The 20,598-nt window shown below is 48.7% G+C and overlaps 1 protein-coding gene across 1 annotated transcript in view; it reads left to right on the top strand.

Moving 5' to 3' along the window:
* The window catches only part of APPL2 (adaptor protein, phosphotyrosine interacting with PH domain and leucine zipper 2), a 41,749-nt gene that overhangs the window by 10,262 nt on the left and 10,889 nt on the right, over window positions 1-20,598 (top strand). Inside the window, exons 3-14 of the mRNA XM_019728461.2 lie at window positions 4,562-4,621; window positions 5,238-5,309; window positions 7,140-7,227; window positions 8,830-8,871; window positions 9,023-9,081; window positions 9,822-9,968; window positions 13,675-13,757; window positions 16,979-17,137; window positions 18,558-18,746; window positions 20,060-20,102; window positions 20,183-20,239; window positions 20,337-20,425. Coding sequence (XP_019584020.2) covers window positions 4,562-4,621; window positions 5,238-5,309; window positions 7,140-7,227; window positions 8,830-8,871; window positions 9,023-9,081; window positions 9,822-9,968; window positions 13,675-13,757; window positions 16,979-17,137; window positions 18,558-18,746; window positions 20,060-20,102; window positions 20,183-20,239; window positions 20,337-20,425 — 1,088 coding nt within the window. The remainder of the gene's footprint in view (window positions 1-4,561; window positions 4,622-5,237; window positions 5,310-7,139; window positions 7,228-8,829; window positions 8,872-9,022; window positions 9,082-9,821; window positions 9,969-13,674; window positions 13,758-16,978; window positions 17,138-18,557; window positions 18,747-20,059; window positions 20,103-20,182; window positions 20,240-20,336; window positions 20,426-20,598) is intronic.

Raw genomic sequence — 20,598 nt, 5'->3', positions numbered from 1 at the left:
GCCGAGATGCCCTGTGTACTTGTTGGTCAGAGCACTTCAGGCACAGCCAGGGGGCTTCCCGTGTCCCCCTATGGACTGTGAGCTCCCACAGAGCACATTCTCTTTGTCTCCAATGGCAGCACTCTGCGTGGTCCCAGTGAATGTTTGATACATATGTGTATGTGTTAAAGAAGGATTGAATTCAGGACGTCACCTAAACATCAGCACGTGCCAACTGTACACTTCATTGTCACTCCTAATATATCCCCTCCTCAGGTCCTTAGTTAGCTGATATCCGTCAGGCATGAGCCCAGTTTTCTTTGACCCTTCCTCCTTCCTCACCACATGCCACTGTTTTTTGCATCAGGAATACCCTGCAGATCTGTGCCCCCTTCTCCACTTTCTGGTTCGGGCTCAGACCCATTTTTGTCTCTCACTCGACTTCTTCAGGTGGTCTCCTGACCCTCACGCCATTCTCTCCCTTCGGTGATTCCTTTCCACCACAGCCACTCATTTTTCTTCTGCTCACGTCCGATCTTGTCATTCTCTTGCCCAAGTCCCTCAGGGCTTCCTCGTTCCCAGTGCATTCCTTGCTACTCCCTACGTGCCTCCACCTCGTGCCTCCACCTCGGGGGCTCCTGAACTAGTAGGACCCATGGCCCCAGTGTTGTGGCGAATGCTGTGGTGAATGGGGCGTTCAGCACTTGGCTTTAGGCAACCTTTGGCCAAATACTTGGGGTAGACCAAAGCATGCCTACATGTGCCTTTGACTCAGTGGATTTCCTCTGCCCCTGCTCCCAGCCCTCCATTCGCACTCACCATGGGTGGTGCCGCCCTCAGAGGCCTTTGGGGGCGTTTCAGGGGACATTTGCAGTTGGTAAGCACTCTGAGCAACTGGAAGATAAACATTCCTTTGCCAAGAGCTCAGTGTTCCTTCCGGGTTTGCTAACCACTGGTCTTTCTGCCTTGGCGACAGCCTTGGGAGGTTCTGTTTAACAGAGGAGATCCTGTTGGTAAATCCTCGGTCAGGTCATCTTTTAAAAGAGTTTTAGGAGGCATCAAATAGCATAGATAGTAACCAGAGAACTGTTCCAGAATGTTGAAGGCATCTTTCAGCATTCCATTAAGAGTCCAAATTGTGGGCCACCTCTTTTGCTGGACTGCAGCTAGAACAGCATGGGATTTGTGTTCCTGTCGTGGGCCCTGTGGGGCCTGCTCACTGAGGGCTAACTGATAACAGTTTAGACTTCGGATCAGAATAGCACAGCGTTCAGACTTGGGCTTTAGCTTTGGAGCCTGCCAGATCTGAATCGCGTCTTTCCCTTGCCAGTTACTAATGTGATTTTAGAAAGTTACTATCCTTTCTTCTAGTCCGTACCTCATAGGTGCAGTGTAAGGATTCAATGTGATAATGTAGGAAGAACACTTAACAGCAATGTCAGGTACCTAGAAAGGACTCAGTACATATTAGCAGGTATCTTTATTATTGTTATTACTGATATTTACTCCATCCAGGCTCCAGTTCCGCAAGTCTTGTTGCAGAGATAATTTGTGGGCTTACCTGACAGGGTGTGGATTAATTAGCTGTTGTTGGTAAAGCATGCCATAGAACCTTTGTGTACAGGAGATTGAGTCAGACTGGTCTAGTTCAAAGACTTTTCCTGTAATGTGCTCTGTACAGCAAAGGTTCATTTCTTCTGGGCAGGTGACAGGCTGTGTTTTACCTATGGTTTGTTCCCAGTGAAATCATATGTGATAGAACAGAATCTTGCAGGCTGAAATCACACATATGTGAAAATACATAGCATTTTTATAAGGTATTTCTAGGAGCGACCCAACAGAGTCCAATTATACACCGTAGTTTTGAAAGCAGCTGTTATGTGTTGTGCTTCATGCTTCCTTCCTCCCTGAGTGATGGTGCAGGTGTGTGAGTGGCATGTACGTGGCTCTCTCCTTTAGTCTGGGTGCAGTGTGATACTGGCAGCTCCCTGGCCGGGTTTTTCCATTACATTTGGAGCACTTGCCAGTAAGCTCTAAAGGAGAAAAGAATTCAAGTAGCCTGTGAGCCTTGCTTGTTTTGAAGGCAGGGAGGTTATCAATCTGACTGGTCTCTAAAGGATACAAATATAGGGGAGTCATGTTTTAGACTTAGCTAAAATAAAGAAAAGAATCACTTAGAAGAGTAGAAAATGTTCCTTAAATGGGACCTTAAAGAGTAGAAGAGTTGAATCTGACATATCGTAGCTTAAAGTAGAGCCTCCTGAGGGAGGTGTGGCGGAAGAGTGGGTCTTCTGAAACATTGACTGTCTAAAGCAGGATCAGCAATTTACTGCCCTGGGCTGGCCTCTTATTTTTGTAAATAAAATTTCACTGGAATGAAGTCATAGTCATTCGTTTATGTATTGTTTATGGCGGCTTTCATGCTACAGAGCAGAGGTTGAGTAGTTGTGACAGAGACCCTATATCTCAAAAGCCAAAAATAATTACTATCTGTCCCTTTATAGTCTTATCTCTTAGCAGGACTTGGGACCTTAAAGAGTAGTGTTTAAGATTGTAGATTTTAAAATCAGACAGACTTGGATTCACACCCCAGCCTTGCTGCTAACTAGCTGTGTGACCTTGGGCAAGTGGCTACACCTCTCTCTCTTCTTCATCTGTAAAACTGAGTTTCATAGTTGGAACCTGCCTTACACGGTTGTCAGAATTAAATGAGGTAATGCCTGGAATGTACTTAGGGTGGTGTCTGGTGTGAATTAAGTGCTCTGTAAATGTTAGTTGCTATGGTTAGGGTGATTCTGTGGGTCTACAGATCATACATAATTTGCAGGGAGCTGCCCCCAGGCGGAGGCCGAGGAAGCTTGAACAAATCCATCCTAAACCCCCTGCTGCTAACTCAGAGAAAAAGAGTAAGGAATTTTCCGATAGAGCCGCGAATGAGCCCAGGGAGTGGGCTCAGACCCTTGTTTCCATGAACTCCGATCTTTCAAATAACTCTGCCAAAGAGGGTCAGCAGGCTGCTTCCTGGCCGAGTGCTTCATCCCTGTCCAGTCTGTGTATTTTATTGCCCATTTGAGATGTTTCCTTGTAGGACTAGGAAGTGTTTTTTCCCCTCACACCATGATTCCAGGTATTGTTTGAAACAGAATTTAGATGAATCTTCTGACCTTGTTCATTCATTCATTCATCAAACATTTGTCAGGTGCCTGCTGTGTGCTGGGAACTGTGGCCCGTTCCTGTCTAGCTGCCTGACAGTGCTTATGGATTTGTTCACTTGCCTTCCTCTTGGCTGTGTGGCTGCCAGCTCTTGTTCGTTTTGAAAAGAGTAGTGTCCCCGTGGGATGCCAAAGCCAGGAACTTTGCCTGACTTTATTCTGGGGAAAAAGGGAGAGAGCCATGTTTCAGGGTCTGTTGATGCCTGTTCCTTGGGGCAGATGAAGGAAATCAGGGAACAGGGTGGCCAGTTGTCTGCAAAGAAGGCCCAAAAAAGTAGGATTAGGCTCTGCTGGGTCTTGCAGAGGAGGAGGACCATGAAAAATAAAACAAGCTCCTGCAGAGCTTGGGCTCTTCTTCTAAAGGAGCAGCAAACCCAGGAGAATTAGAAAGTAAGTGGAGACTGAGGCCAAGGAAAGCCAGTGCCCTCTCCTCATCGCTTCAGGTCACAGCTGGTGGCTCCGCCCTTCTCTTAGGAATAAGCCCTGAATCTGAAGAGAAGCTTTAACTGAGCTTTGGAAATGCAAGACACAGTTTCTAGGCTGGGTGCACTGATGGTGGGAGATAGTGGTAGGAAAGTGCTGTGTAGCCAGAGATTGGAGGAATAAATAAGAGAAGAGGAAAATGGACAGTATTGGCCAGTGAGAAGCAGCACAGAGGGCGTCCCGGGCATTGCAGCCGTGCTTCTGTGTTACCATCCGTCATTACGAAGCTAGTCTTCTAAGTCGGGTAGAATCTGATGGTGTCGTGGGGCTGCTGAGGTTCCCATTGCGCTTAGAATAGTGTAAATCGGGGCCACTGAGTCCTCCGTGCCCTCGCACTGCCCGAACTACCCCCACACCCTGCACCCCTCGCTCCAGCTCCGCTTTAGAGGTCTACAGACAGGCTGTGTGCTTCGTCCACTTGTTGGCCCCTACTTCTGGCAAGCCGTCCCCATGGCTCACTCCTAGTCTTCTTGAGGTCTGCTTAGCGCATCTCTTCCTTAGAGACCCTCTGCGTCTTCCCATGCAAGCACCCAATATTTCCTTTGCAGTTCTCATGATGCTTGTAACTGTTCCTTGACGTCTGCTTCCCTGGTAAGCCCCGCGAGGACGGGGACCAAGTCTGTTAACCGCGTTATAATGCTCACCACATTTGTTCACTGACTGAATGTTTGGAAGGAGCAGGAATTTGTAAATGGTGTGTGCAGGGGGCGGGGCGTGGGGGAGCAAGCTGTAACCTTTGTCTGTTTTGGTCTTGTTAGCCACATCATTTCTGAACAAAGTGTTATTTTACAGCCACGTACTATTTTTAAGGGATCCTCTGAGATACCATATTCAGTGACTATATATGCACTGGACAAATCTCACTTGCTTCTCTCTTCTCCCTGCAGAATGAAATGTGCCTGGCCACTCAACAGCTTTCTAAGCAGCTGCTGGCATATGAGAAACAGGTAACTTGATATTTATGTGGCGTATGGTGCTGTGCTCAGGTCTCTCTTAAGTGGAGTTCTTCTAAAAGAAATTCTCCAGAGGCATCCTTTAGAGACTGGCCTCCTTCCTTCCTTCCTTCCTTCCTTCCTTCCTTCCTTCCTTCCTTCCTTCCTTCCTTCCTGTCTTTTTTTCCATCGTCCATTTCCATTTTTTCTTGTTTTCTGGCCCTTTCCTTTCCTCTGATCAGTTCTAAGCGGTGATTATCTCAAAGTCCATGTGATATAGTCTCATTAGCCTCCAGAAGTAATCGGCTGCCTTTGAGGGAGAGTTCATAGTCTCTGAGGAACTACATGTAAATCGACACTAACCATTCCAGGAAATAAACTCAGAGATACCATTATGTCTGAACAGAAGGGTGATGAGCCACGAAGGAATCGTGTGGCGGGGGCAGCTGAGTGCATCGCTGGGGCAGGACCAGGGGAGGGCTCTAGTTTTCTGCCATTAGACACTCTGACATTATGTGTCTTGGGAGAAGGAAGGAAGCCAGCGTTGGGGGGGGGGGGGGGGTTTGGGGGAGGGGGGTGCCATGGCGCTGAACTCCCCGGCACTCAGTTAACACCTGGCTCTTATTCTTAGAATTTTGCTCTTGGCAAAGGCGATGAAGAAGTAATTTCTACACTCCACTATTTTTCCAAAGTAGTGGATGAGGTAAGACAGCAATATGGCAAGTGTTATTCGATTCTTTTTTTAAACTTTCTTTTATCTTTCATTTTGGCCAACTTTCCATTTCTAGAGATCTACTTTAATATCTGAGGTGGCATCTCAACTTGCTGATCTTCCAAGGTCTGTTTCGTAAGAGAGGTGGTATAATATCGTTACTTATTTCTTGTTTGAGGGGAAAGACTTTGATAATACATGAACAAGAGACCAAAAGAAAGATTTCTAAGAATTCAGTTTCCTAAAGAAGGTGTATGAGTCTCTCAGGGCTGCTGTAATAAATGACAAGTAGGTGGCCTAAAACAATAGCAGTTTATTCTCTCCCAGTCCTGGAAGCCAGAGTGTGAAATCCTGTTGTTGGCAGGGCCCTGCTGCCTCCATGGCCCTAGGGGAGAATCCTCCCTGTCTCTTCCAGCCTCTGGGGGCTCCAAGTGTTCCTTGGCTTGTGGCTGCATCCCATCACTCTGCCTCTAACTTCACAGGCCTTCTCCCCCCACTCCACCCCTGTATGTTTTCTGTCTGTGTCTTATCTACTTATAAGGACACTTGGCATTGGATATACAGCCCACCTGGATAACCCAGGATGATCTCGTTCCAAGATCCTTCATTACATCTGCAAAGACCTTTTTCTCAAATATTCATGTGTTCTGGGTGGATATTTCTACCCAAATGCAGAGGGTTTCATACACAACCCAGGAAGACCAGGACTATTGGGGGAGATCTGTGTGACCTCTGTCACTGCTGAGGGAACCTTTGTCAAATGTTTACTCCACAAAATGATCACTGGATGATTTCCCCTTATTCACCCAGCAGGAATCCCGGAGCACCCTCAAAAGTCTCTGGAAGTCTGGGGCCCAGAGTAAGAATCCCTTCCACTGCATGTTCACTGCTGCACTTTGGAAGTTTGGGCAGCTTTGTGAGCATGAAAGACAAACTACATCCCAGACAGTGTAGTGGGAAGAGCGTGGCTTTTAGATCCCAGTAGCCCAAGATTAAAATCCCAGCCATGCTGCTTATTTGCTCTCTGGATGTGGAGACTTACTTGCCTGTCTATAAAATGGGGTAATAACACCTAACTCACAGAGTAGGTGAGAACTAAGTGGTATAAAGCACACGAAGCTGGCATAAGGCATACAGGAGTACTCCAAAATGGTAGTGCTGATGGGGATAATGTTATTTTTCCTGGACCAGTGACAATGACAGAATTTAGGAAGGCCTTGAGGTAGAGGGCGAGAAAGAATCAAGGGCTGTTAAAGTTATCTGGTGAGGAGGATCACATTTGAATACAGTCGTCCTGTTGTTCTTAGAAAGGTCCTTTTCTAAAGAGCAGAGGCCTGAAATCTGGCTGAGTTGTTTCAGTGGGGAACGTTCTTCCTCCAGAATAATTCCCAGGCCCACAGCCGGGTGTGGTTGTAGAGTTAGGATCCCGGCAGGCCTGTCTTTCAAGTGTGACTTCAGCCCACTCTGAGAGTGGCCTGGGGACGCAGTGACCTGTGATAAGCTGTGTTCCCTGCAAGCACATCAAAGCATTCTCATTCCCAGGTGGGCGTGGCTTAGCCTGAGACCACAGGACCAGAGTTTGCACAGTAAACAGACAATATGTGGGCTCCTTTAGCAAACTTAACTGGTCAGTCAGAACCTTTTAGTACCTGTAGGCCTTTGTCATTTACTGCTTTATCAAGGGTATTTATTTGCTAAGGAAGTAGAACTGAGCTCTTTAACCACAAGGAAGTCGTCAGTGTGATTGACTCCTTGGTGATATAAGACAGTGTCAGTAATGGTGGATATAAATTTTTTTCAACAGATTTCTCTTTCTTTCAGCTTAATGTTCTCCATACAGAGCTGGCTAAACAGTTGGCAGACACAATGGTTCTACCTATTATACAATTTCGAGAAAAGGACCTCACAGGTAAAGTAACTGAGTTCAGTGCCAAGTTACCTTCAAAACATGATTCATTTAATAACCATTCTCACTGCATTACTTTCTTTAAATGTATGGGTCATTGAGAAATGCCTTTTCTTTTTGAGCAGTTCAATTTAGCTAACTTGATTGAATCCCCACTGTGTTCTTGGCTCATCTAAAGGAGGCCACAGGCTCATAAAACAGACTTGGAAACACAATTGTGATAGGTAGTGAGGACAGAGATGTACGAGGAAACGAAAGAGAACATGGAAAGGCATGGGTAGGGTGCCAGGGAAGGCTTCCTGGGGAAGTGGTCTCTGAGCTGGGTTTTAAGAGATGAATTAGTGTTTACCAAGTAGACAGAGATGGCAAGGCTTGTATTACTGACTAAGAGCATTTGTGAAGGCACGCTGTTCTCAGGGAGCCATGACTGCTTTGCAATGTAGAGTAATATAGTGAAAACGAGAAGCTTCTTAGTATCAGTGAAAAACGGTCATCAGAGCCCTTTTCTGGTGACTCCAAGACATGCCTTTGAAGTGTTTGTGCCGATCGCGCATGAGTCTACATCTGAACCAATTTAGAATCTGTATCCCCTGCTTTGACGGTGGTGCTTCATTTTGCTGCCTTTTTCATTTATGCACCAATGCAAGTATGTAATCTGAATGAAGACAACACAAAAAATACTAAGGAGGTTACTTAAAATTGATGAGGCAAGAACACCACAGCTCTGCTCTAATAGGAAATAAAAGGTGAGGGAGAAAGAAAGAAAAATGCAAGAAGAGAAAGGCAGAAAGCAGCCTGATACGAGGACGAGAAAGATTAATGAGAAGTATTAAAGCTGAAGGCAGTTTTGAGGCAAACTGGGAAACAACATAGAAGATGGGAAAGTGCTTTGCTTTGCTTGAAAAAGGAAAAATGGATTGCTTTAGAATTGTAGAAAGTATCACTTTCTTTTAAGTTTCTCTGTATTTTTAAGTTTTTAACCTTGGACACTCACTGCTCTCATTGACCTTTTTGGCTCTTTGGTCTTGGCCTTGGTTCAACCATCTGTGTGTGTGATAGGTGTTGCGCCCACACAGGGAGTAGTTATTGGTGTTGGCTTGTTGCAAGTACTAGATTCCTTCATTTTGTTAAAACAAGCACCCTGTATTCCTTTGTCGGATGTTAAAATAGCAACAATAGGAAATTTTTAGGTTTGGGGTATAGTCAGGGCAGTCTGAGGAAAGATGTACTAAAACAGTTTTTTGGGGGCTGAAGAATCAGAGCCTACCTTTATACTTCAGGTCCCCATGAATCGTACCTGGCCACACGCACTCCAGCCCGCGTCCCCGAGTCCCCTCTCACAGATCTCAGAGGCTGTCAGGAGAGGACGGGCTTCATGGTCAGTCACGGTCACTTAGTGTGGGTGCTGCTGAGGCCACAAGCTCCAGTGAGCCCACGATTCCCAGGCACGATGTCCGGGCCCCGTGAGGACAGCGGATCTGAGGGGGTGCTGCCAGGGCCATCCCCTGCCATGTGTACACCTTTATCTTCCTGGGAAAGCAGAGAGCTCCGGGTTGGCTAGTTTTGTTTTTCTTTGCTCTAAGTTGTTCCTTTTCTCTTGTTCAGAAGTCAGCACTTTAAAGGATCTTTTTGGACTCGCCAGCAATGGTAGGCATTGTCTTCGTTCTTTGTGTGTGTAGTTAGTGATGCCTGTGGGTTTAGTGTGTCTGTGGGTTTAGTGTGTCTGTGGGCAGAGACACCGAATGAATATTCTTGCCTTTAAACCCATCTGGGTGTTAAAATGTCTCTTTACTTTCAGAGCATGACCTCTCAATGGCAAAATATAGCAGGCTTCCTAAAAAAAAGGAGAATGAAAAGGTAAGAATACCTGCCTTACATGTTGTTTTTCACCTCATGTATTGAAGCTTGTTTTGTGCCTTCCCATTGGGAATTTGTGGCATGGAGGGTGTTCTGATGACTGTCTTCTCTTTTTTTCTTACACATGGATTTTTAAATCATTTATTGTGAATCTCATAAGTAAGTTTCCACTTCCCAATGCGAGCTTTTCAAACTGGTGTTCAACACGAACTTGAAACCATTGTAAAATTGTAAAATTACCATCATGCAACGATTTGAACTTAAGCTTGGTACCTCGTGTGACTGACTGATACCCACTCAGGCCCTGAACTCCTTCATCTGCGTGTTCACTCTGGCTCTTTAACCCATGCTTTCCAGCTTTTGTTTGTATTTTTTGCCACTATACATAATATTGAATGTTTTCAGGAATATAACTTTTATTTCTGTTCCATGATTTCCTTAGCACACACTCTCACGTGTGACCCACAGTGTCCGTGGCTTTCAGCGCGCTTAGCGCTCTGTTGTGCTACCAGCACAAGGGGTTGGCTTCACCCCAGTGCAGCCTCACAGACACTGAGATGCCATTTGGTGATTTTAATTTGGATTCTTCAAAACATGAGGTGCAACCTTATGTGTGTCTTATTCTACTCGTCACAGAAATGCTTCTGATATATAAACGAACGTGTTTAGAAGTCACATGCTCCTACAGAATTGCCACACCCATTAGACAGCCTGAAGTTTTCCTTTCGCCCCTTACTCAGGTGAAGACTGAAGTTGTGAAAGAGGTGGCGGCTGCCCGACGGAAACAGCACCTCTCGTCCCTCCAGTACTACTGTGCCCTCAACGCGCTGCAGTACCGAAAGCGCATGGCCATGGTGGAGCCCATGATGGGCTTCGCCCGCGGACAGGTGGGTGCTCCTTCCCGAGGCGCTAGATCTAAGCCAGCTGTGGAGGACAGCGTGGCCTTCTGCTGAGGGGGCACTGAGGACAAACGGAAGCATCATCAGGGAAGGAAACACAAATGCACATCCTCCCTGGAACCTTTCTGAGGTTCAGCACTCATCGTAGCTGGACTTGGTAGGCTGTGCGTGCAGGAAACAATGGCCTTGATCCCAGGCCTCCCGTGGGCAGGAGCCGGCATGGCCCTCTGTCTGGGATTTAAAGGGCAGCCAGGCTGGTCCGACTTGCTCAGAAGCAGCTGACTATTCACGTTGGTAGAGCCTGGCTTACAACCTAGGACCCCACACATTCCTTTGCTGCCCTGGTGGTAAGGTCCCCCTCGGCTGGGCTGTCCTCAGATGACACATGGCTGAGCTTGCTGCCGGCACCTTGGCACGTGGCGCATGCGGACATGTTGCCAGTGCTTGATGAGTCTCTGTAGAGTGTGTATTTAGTTCTTGCCCCCATTTAGTGGTCTATGGAACGTCGTCTGCAGGGAGCCTCCAGTTTCAGGATGGGGCACCAGCCTGGCAGGGACAGGAGTGAGTGTGGGTGTGAGGCGAGCGGCACCACCCCCACCCTCCATGCCTGCCCTGCTGTAGCCCCACTTATGTTGCCTCCAAGCTCACTCCGGCATGTGACAAACGCACCCCTGGAACCTTCTCTCAGTTGACGATCTAGGAACAGAAAGGGATGTGAGGAAGCAAAATGCTGAGAAGAAAAAGTCAGCAACTTAAAAAAACAAACCAAAAAGCCCACATGTGAGCACATATTGTTTTTATTACTACATTTTTAAAATACACATATTTCAAAAAAAAAAAAAATACAAGTTTCATCCCAGGAAAAGGGGAATAAGAGAGGATCTTTAAACATCCAAGCTCAATGTCTGTCATCTTAATGCTGTTGTTACATTGTTGAATGGTGAGGTCCCCCAAGTCAGCTTATGGCTTCAGAGCCATAATATTTAAATAGAGCAATATAATCTTTCTGTGTCATCTGAGTAAAGCTGGGTTAAGCCAAAAACTAGCACTGCCCAGCTGTGGGCTCTTGCCCTCAGCAGATCCTTTGGAGCCTGCCAGCTTCGTCACGATGGGCACTTGTGCCCACGCGTGTGTCCTAGCTCTCTCTGTCGTCGTCCTCCTCCGTCTGCTCTGGCAGATGTCCCAGCTTTGCTGCAGAGTGCCAGTGTTCCCTTCTCCGATCCCTCCTCGTACATCTGTCCTCCTGGACTGACAGTCCTTGCCTTGGGAGCAGTACTCCCTGCTCGTCAGAAGCCCAGAGTCAGGGAGGGTCCCGAAGTTAGAGTCTCAGAGAGATGAATGGCTGCAGGCCTGATCGGTCAGTGCTTGGAGAGGCTGGTTAGTTAGAGGAGGGGGGCTTTAAACCATTGAAAGACTGGGTTTGATACTGGCTGGTTTCACTCTTTTTCATGGCCGAGGACTTGCTAAGCCTGGACGTGCTAAGCGAGTGCTGCCGGCCCCAGGGAAGAGGAGAGTGCAGGTGCAGTAGCACAAATGCAGCCCCAGGCGTAGGGAAGCAGAACAGAGCACATTCGTGGTTGGGCAGTGGCAGCATCATTTTTGAGGACTCCTCAGTCCTCCAATGAAACGTTTCATTTTTCATGTGAAGGTGTCCAGATTTCAAGACACAAGACCAAATAGCTCCTCACCCTGCAGAGTTTAATCCCGATGAAAACTGTAGTTTCTTATCTTAGACTAGGTTGTAATCAAACCCGAGGCCCCTTTGGGTGGTTCCGAAGCATCCGCTCTCCTGCTGCCTCGTCAGCCCTTTTAAATCAGTGTTCCTCGAGCGTCCACCTGTGTTAGCCGGGGAGCACGTGACCACTGTACTGCCCCCTGCTCACGAGGGCGCCACACAGTGGACGGTGCTCCACTGAATCACTTCTCAGCCTACCTTGGAGGTTGTTTGACTCCATTTCTGCCTTCCCTGGCCCTTGTTAAACAGGTTTTTAATTAAATTAAATCATCGTTCAGTCCTGATGCCTGCAAACAGGTTTTGTAATCTGTGTACAGGTTTCTGAGAGCACACAGGTGAACTCGCGTGGTGTACGACAGGGGAAGGAGTATGTGATGGGGCTGTAGAAGCCCGTGTCGTATCGCTTCACTCCATCCATTCAGTCAGCCGAGTCTGTTCAGGGACTGTGAGCCCTGGCCTAGGAGCTTAGAGAAGCGTGGGGCACCTAAGCCATGGACTTGGTGTATAAATTCAAAGTTCAGGGAGGACAAAGAGGAAAAGCCACAGTGATGTTGTGCCCTTAGAAATGCAGAATGCTCGTTTAACAGATCGGATATTTAACAGTTCAAGGATTCAAAGTGGCATTTACAGTGTTCATCTCTATATGACTCAGAGGTGACGGGGCCAGAACACCTCCCTGTACGAATTCCCGTGCCTTAGGAGAATCCTGATCATGTCTTGTACTGTGAAAACTAAGGACCTGGGTGTACGTACTTCCCCAGACTGTCAGACCGGGGCTGTAACACCTACTGGCTGCCTCCAGGTGAGAGGTCAGGGTCTGTGTCCACCACCCAGGGCCAGGGCTGCTTCCAGATCCAATGGACGAGCCGGGTGACACGTGTGACAATACCCATGTCCAAGCTGAAGGTCTTCTTTCTCATGACTTAGGTTTGTAACTGTTTCCTCTCCAAAATCAGGCTGTAAAGTGGAGCAGTTCATATCAATATTCAGATTTTTTAAAGCCCTGGCCATAGAAAGAAATGGAAACTTGAGTTGTATGGGGCGGGATGATTGCAGAAGTCAGTAAGGCACAGAAGTGGTCTTCCTGCTCTCTTTCCCATAGCCCTGCCCTTCAAGGTTTGTCAGGGGACCCACGCTTTGCTGGGAAGTGAATACTCAGGAGTCACAAAGTAAGGAGTCCCTTCAGTTGGTTCCCAAAAGCCAGCGACTGCAGTTTCATTTTCATGATGTACAGGTCTCAGGTCGCTTAGGCCCACTCTCCCCTGGGCGGAGAGAGCAGCCATCATCCAGAGCTGGGTAGCAGGAGGGGACCTCCCCTGTGCTGAGTACCCGTGCCGTTCAGGGTCCTGCTGTGTCCTTCACATACTCAGTCCCCTGGGTGTCAGGGTTGGAAACACCTTTTAAGGGTCTTCAGCCCCGTTTTCTCTCTGGAATTTCACAGCCAGGCCACCGTCGTCCAGCCGTGTTCCGAGCTCCATGGGGCTCTGTGGACAGGTGGCCTTCACTTCTCTGAGAACTCACGCTGTTTGTTCGTTTCTTGTTGGTGCTGTACATGTCATTTGTCACACACCAGTTTAGCCCCTGGACATGCAAAGGTGAATAAGACTTAATCCTTGCCCTCAAGAAACCCACTATCTAGAATTCATACAGGAAAGAGGTTGATGATGATAATGTCAAAATTATCAGTAGTAATTGTTGACGCACCTGGTATGCACCAAGTGCTTAAATTATTCCTGATCTTGACAGCGTTCCGGCAAGACAGCAGGTTTCACCATCCCCTTTGTTTGTACCAGTACACCAGGCGCTTTGGGAGCAACTCCCAGCTGGTGGGGTGGGGGCTGCAGGTGAGGAGGGGCTGGCGGCAGTGTCCCCACCCCCATGCCGTCAGTCTCACATCCAATGAATTCCTGCGTCACCTTTCCTAGACGATTTTCACAGTATCCTAATTCTATCTTTCAGATTAACTTTTTTAAGAAGGGAGCCGAGATGTTCTCCCAAAGCATGGACAGCTTTCTATCCTCCGTTGCAGACATGGTTCAAAGGTAATGCTGCTCTCCAGCTGGGGTCTCACTTGCCTTTTGCTTTCCTGCTGAATCAGCCCCTCTGGGGCGAGGGACGGGGAGGGTTCTGACTGCAGAGGGTCCCGCGGAGCTTCTCTCCACTCCCCGAACCCTCAGAAACAGAGTCATCTTCTTAGCTACTGATATTTGTGAATATTATGATTAAAAAGCAATGATTTCTGCAATTCCTGGCTTGTATGGAGCCCAGAGTCCTCTCTATTAAAACGTTAAATAGTTACACATACATAAAAGATGAAAATATCCGCAGGGTACTTTCCCATTAAGTCCAGCTTCCTGGACTTAGGGTCGTCTTCTGTTAATATTCAGGTTTCACACGGTGTAAGCCTGAGTCTGGTTTAGACTTGCTGTGGAAGAGCGCTTTGTTTTTTTTTCTTTGAGAGCTAATGGGATTAGCTAGAAGTGCTGCAGTTCTTCAGGCAACTTGTCATCACATTCACTTATGATAGATAGAGAGGCATTAAGCCTTTTTTGAATTAACAAACTGCAGTTCAGCCTTGCAAATGCTTAGTTTAAAAAACAGATCGTCTCTTCAGACTGTCCTGCCCACACTTAATGGGGGTGTGGCTGCTCTGACTGTCCACCGCGGTGAGCTCCCAGGAGGCTCCCAGGCCTCCAGTGCCAGGCTTTTTCATGAAGAAATAAGATATGGTTCCTTGAGAACTTCTCAGGATTTCTGGGGTACAGAAATTTGCCTTTGTGTGTGTCTGTTTGTGTGTGTGTTTGAAAAATGAATATTCAAAATGGAAATAGTATAGGATTTTATAGTGTGGAAAAATGAAGAGAAAGTTGCTCCTTTTCTTGAGAATGTGGCATTTCAAAATACCTCGTGAAGGCCAGGCCGTGGAATTGATGTAGGCAGGCTACCTAAAACGCTGCAGAAATAATGGATCCCGAGAAAAACCAGTGCTGAGCATTCGTGCAGACACGAGGGGAGAGCTGTAGATTACGAAAGCATTCACTCCTTCCTGAGAGCCACTGCGCTGGGTTGGTTGGCTTCCTGACTGCTGGCAGCAGTGAATGGGGCATGTTAGGTTTATAATTATGCTAGAAAGCAATTTGTGAAATCTGAATTCAGTTTCTTGCCTTTTAATTTGAGTGTTAGCCCCTGGGATGTGTTAGGAGAAAGTAAAAAGAAGGGAAGCTATTAAATTGTCACACGAACAGTATCCGCTCTCTCTTACTCTCACTGTCTCGTTCTCATCCTACTTTAACTCAGTGTTCCATGGCTCCCTGTGTTTCTGGGAGACCCATCTGGGCTTCCGGCTTTTTCACGTACTAGATTTTTTTAATGGATGGTGGGGCATGGGTGCCCATTTGAGATGCCATAGTATACGCTTTCTGCGGGTGCTGGAGCCTGTGTCCTCCCCCTCGTCAGCATTTCTGTGAGCCATTATCAGGACAACCCGAGTGCGACACCAGCCACTCCAATAGTTCCAGGCGTGGGGCAGTAAGCCTTGGCTACACAGCCTTGTGTCTGGTTCTGTGTCGCCCCTCTGCTGCCTGACGAGGCCTAATTATAAGGGCAGCGGGCAGCAGGCAGCCGCTGAACCTGGAAACACTTGAACCTGTTGGTTCAAATAGCTAACGCATTCAGTTCAAGAATTCTAGCTTTCCTACCACTTGAGTTTTATATTGGTGCCCAGGAACGTACTGCACCCTCTCCAGCCGGGGTGGGTGGTCTGGCTGCCGCGGACTGTAGCCCCGACAGGACAAGGCACAATGTCTCCCGGAGGCCCCAGAGCTCTGGGTCCCTGCCCGGGGGTGGGTGCCCAGGGGCTCTGCTGTGTCGGGGTGAGAGGATTCGGAACCAGCCTAACCCCAGACAGGGTGGCGTTTTGAACCACCCCACAGAGCCAGTGGCTTTATTCCCCTCAACTCCACAGTGACACATTTCCACCTTTTTTCCTGGCTCCTGCTATTCATATGTGGTTGAGGGTTTTTGTTTGTTTGTTTTTCTTTTTTAATTAAATGAAACATGCTTTTTAAAAACTTTGAAGAGAACCAGTGGAAAGCAGTCACTTTTCTACCCTGTTCCTAGGAGCCTTGGATTAGCTCAGAGGTTTGGAAGCCAAGTCTGTGGGGGTGAGGGAGAGACAGTTACTGAAAATGAAAACGCCCTGAAGTTGTGTGCAGATGTCTCGTTGCTGCACATGAGTACTTTTCTGGGGTTGGAGACAATCCTTACCTCTCGTCCGGCCCGCAAAGAGGTTTCTCACCCACAAAAGCTTAAGATACTAAGCAGTTTTGCAAACCTTTGGCTCCCTCCTGCCGTCTCCTGCACTGCCTAACTTGTTTTCTCATACTGCATTCTCTCAGCCTTGGCAGGGACAAGCAGGTTAGGCTAATGAGCTTTGCTCTCCAGCGGGCCTGTCCTAAGGCCGCCAGTGGTGGCGTCCCCAGTCATTCCTTTCAAATGTCAGAAGAGCCCAAAATAACTTAGATTGGCGGCTGGCACCCAGCTGCATTAAACAAGATACAGGCAGTGGACCCTGAATGTCCAAGAGGAGAATACGGCCTGTATAAACCCAAACTTACGTAAACACCAAACAGCTGGCTCTCGAGGTCCCGTCTGATTTTAACATTTGTAATTCAGTCTTATCTCCTTTAACTCAGTAGAGAAGTGGAACAACGCCTCTAAGGTTTGCTTTCTCAGTTGGGTGGGCCGTGTTGGCAGGTTGTGTTCAGGACTTTATAACGACTGTCACCAGAGGGTGGGGCAGTTGTATGGCTGTCATCAAAGGAAAAGCATTGCCCTGACATTGTCAGTTGCATCTTGGTACCACTTCCTGGTCATTTTTCTATCTCCAGTGGCCATCTCCCGGCTCCTGCCCAAACCAAGGGGGGTGGGGAGACAGGAATGACTGTTTGCTTCCTAAAATTTGTATCAGCAGTTAGCAGCGTGGGTACCACCTTGTCAGCAGAGAAACTGTTCCGTTGGGTTCAGGCCCTGTCCAGTGGTGTTCCTTCTGTTCTGTTCTAAAACAGCTGTCATGCAGCATATACACTTAGAGTCGTGCAGACTTGAGTTCCTGCGATCTCCAGCGTCCGGGCCTAGGTTACCGGGTGGAAAGCTGAGGCTCCCTTTGTAAGGCGGGAAGCGTGGGGGACAGCTCTGCCACCGCCACTCAGCAATGCTGGGTTGGCCAGGGATGAGTGGCTGACCTGACACCTTCTGTCCTAAGCATTCAGGTGGAACTGGAAGGCGAAGCAGAAAAGATGCGGATGTCCCAGCAAGAACTGCTCTCTGCTGATGAATCTGTTTACACTCCAGACTGCGATGTGGCCGCACCACAGATCAACAGGAACCTCATCCAGAAGGCTGGATACCTTAACCTTAGAAAGTGAGAATGCCACTGCCTGCCTCCTGTTCTAGTCTGTCTGCCCGGGGAGTGGCTAACAGGCATCTCCTACGTGCCCCACTAAAGGGCAGGGGAGGCCGAGGTTGGGAAGAGTTCCCGCCACCGCTGCCCGCCCACCTGGGGCAGAGGCCCAGGCTGCGCTGAGAGAAGGGCTGGGAAGAGGCATGAGAGGAAGAGCCCTGTGTGTGGTCTCCCCAAGAGCACAGGCCACCCGTCCCCGGTCACTGTGGCCATTTGTAGATAGACTGCTCTTAACTGTCTTCATCCTGGACTATTGAGAGCTGTTATCCCACCCTGCTCTCCCCCCAGGTCCCTGACAGCCGAGACCCACCACCAAGGCAGGGGCTGAGGGCCAAGAAGCTCAGTCATCTAGATTCAGAGAGCCTGGATCCCATGTTTAACACCCAGGTCTTTAAAGGTCCGTTTTGAGTGAAAGACGATCAGATTTAGTTGTGTCCGCGAGCAGGGGGAGGCTGTTGTCAGGTGTGGAAGACTGATTGGTTGGTGTCAGTCAGACACCAGGGCTGGGCTGGGCCTCCATCGTTTCATCTGTACAATAGGGCTGTAATTGCACCTACTTTATAAAGTTGTTACCAGGACAGAATGAGGTAATTCCTAGTAGGCAGTAAGCACCCAAATGTTAGCTATTACCCTTTCTGGAAACTGTAATTATTGAGAGAGGAAACCTAGTGTCTCGCACATGGTCTGTATTCAGTAAATACTGAATCAGGTCAACGTGTCTGATTCCCCAAATGGAGGGTCTGTGGAGAGGAACTGCCAGCTGTTTCCTGACCAGAGGAGAGCCCCCAAAGGGCTGTAAGCTTGGTGATCACAGGCCAGCTGTCTCCTTCAATTCTGTACAGGAGAAAACTCCACAAGGTTCTCATGTTACTTGCCAAGAACTGGATTGGCCTCTTGTAAACAGCCCACAAAACAGAAACATCCAGTCGGGCAAAACCCCATCTGGCAAAAGCTCCCAGGATGCTGTGTGCTGTGGGCCAGTGACCCTGGTGACTCTGACTAGATTCAGCTCCATGTCCTAGAGAAATGATCTTCCAGGCTTTCAGTTCCTATAGGTGATGGACTAATTGTGTTCACATACGGGGTTTAGAAGCCCGAGTCTGGCTGTAGTCAGGTAGGCGTGACCTGCGCACACCCTGGCGTTGGCCCTGGGACTGCACCCCCCCATGTGAGCAGAGCCACAGTCTCCCACATACTTCAAGCTAAAATGCATCTCTTCTGCCCCCGGTTGCTCTTGAACTCTTTTCAAAGCACTTTTGCTTTAATATTAAGAAAGACACTGCTCTAAAATGTTACCGATACCCCTGAAGAGGCAGCAGAACTTTGAGATGCCGTTGGTGCCTCCTAGTACTAATGGGCTTTTAAAACACAATTCTTCCAGTAAAACAGGGCTGGTCTCCACCACCTGGGAGAGACTTTACTTCTTCACCCAAGGCGGGAATCTCATGTGTCAGCCCCGGGGAGCCGTGGCCGGAGGTCTGATCCAGGACCTGGACAACTGCTCCGTGATGGCGCTGGACTGTGAAGACCGGCGGTACTGCTTCCAGATCACCACGCCCACTGGAAAATCGTAGGTCATGTGGGTTTTACGTGGGAGAGCAGGTGTAGAGACGCCAGCCCTGCCAAGGGCCTCCTAGCTCATTCCTGCGAGCCCGCCCTCAGTGGGAGCGGCCCATTCGAGTGACGGAGCTTTGGGGAGGATGCACACGTGACCCACACGGCATCCTGCGAGCATTATGGAGGAGTCCCCTTGCGGATTTGTGGCGCAGAGATGACCTAAGAGGGACAGAGGCAGCTCCGATTCTGAGAAGCCTGTGGCTGCTCCTCGCCTGTACCTAGACAGGCCTGTGTGTGGGTGTCCTGGTGGGGCAGGGCGGAGGCGGAGGCGGAGTCAGGACGGAAGACCTGCCGAGGAGCCTGTTTTTCTAGCTGAAGCAGGACATGTGAACAGCACATGCAGCTGCAGCAGTGTCGTTCCGGAACATGCTGTCCCCGTACTCATGGGCCCAGAAGTCCTGCTTTCAAAGGGCAGCCTTATAGTCATTCACAGTAGGTCCAGTGGCCCGTCACTTAGAGTAGTGGTTTCAGACTGGGCCCCGTGAGGTGCTCCGGGGTTCACATGCCTGGCGAGTGGTGGCCCCGCCCTGCAGTCAGAGCTGTTGTCCATGCATTTGCTTTCTCTGCTGGAGTTCTCAGCTGAGATCTCACCTGAACCATAGCATGTTCAGAAGGGGTGGGGGTGTTGGTATGGCACTGAGGTGTTGCCCAGATTGGCAGAGCAGTTTTAGACATCATCCTTCCTCCCTCAGTGATGGAAAACGACCTGGGGACAGAGATCCTGGATTCTGGTCCTGGTCCCAGGAAGTCACTGAACTCCTCTGGGCCTCAGCATCCTCAGATGTGAAATAGGGATAAGATCCATGTTCCTCGCCTCCCATAGATGAGATGAGGAACAACAGAACTAGCAGATGTGGAGTCCCTTAGAGTTCAGCCTTCACAGAGACAGGGCAGTATTATGTGGAGGTATTCTCTGCCCTCCACATGCAGATTTTTCAGTCCTTGGGAAGGAGTGGGGTGGCTGGGAGCTCTGGTTGGGCCCTGACTCATCTAAGGAGCCAACAAGAGGGTCAGCATTTAAAGCATCGTGGCCTTGGGCCAGTGGGTCTGACTCATTTTATAGACAAGAAAGTGGAGGCCCAGGGCAAGGAAGTGTTTGTGCTGGATCTCAGTGAATGAGCAGCAGAACCAGACCCCCGAACCCCACTTTCTTTCCTTCCCTTCCTGCTGCCTTCCTGGCCCTTCCCCTTCAGGACCCCAGCTGAGTTCACATTATGTAACATCCAGGGAGCTGTGAAGCACTTACTTAGATGCACTTTATTTCAGGGGAATAATCCTCCAGGCAGAAAGCAGAAAGGAGAATGAAGAGGTAAAGATTTTGTTTGTTTCACTTCCCCCCAGTACTGTGGGTGACTGGGATTCAGTGGTTTTTTTTAATGTCCTCTACAGTGGATCTGTGCAATAAACAACATCTCCAGGCAGATCTACCTGACTGACAATCCCGAGGTAATGAGCAGCGCCTGCCTACACCTCTGCCCTTTCCTCCATCTGAAAGGTAAGCGTCCTCCCCTGGGACTGAGCGTGTCTTCCTGTGGATTTTCAGGCAGTCGCCATCAGGCTGAATCAGACGGCTCTCCAAGCAGTGACTCCCATTACAAGTTTTGGGAAAAAGCAAGAAAGCTCGTGCCCCAGGTAACTAACGGACACAAGAAAACTAGCTTTTGTGGAGCCAAACTATGTATCAGGAATTTGACACAAGTGGTTCCACAGCAGTGACTCTGGCCCAGAGAGGTTGACTATTCCCCACGTTCACACCGTGGATGAGGGCAGGGTGCACACCTCTGATCTCGTCTTCCCCGCGGGCC

This window comes from Rhinolophus sinicus, linkage group LG02 (assembly GCF_036562045.2).
Source record: "Rhinolophus sinicus isolate RSC01 linkage group LG02, ASM3656204v1, whole genome shotgun sequence".
Taxonomy (NCBI): domain Eukaryota; kingdom Metazoa; phylum Chordata; class Mammalia; order Chiroptera; family Rhinolophidae; genus Rhinolophus; species Rhinolophus sinicus.
Note: the sequence above shows the minus strand (reverse complement) of the source record. Positions and strands in the feature narration are given on the sequence as shown.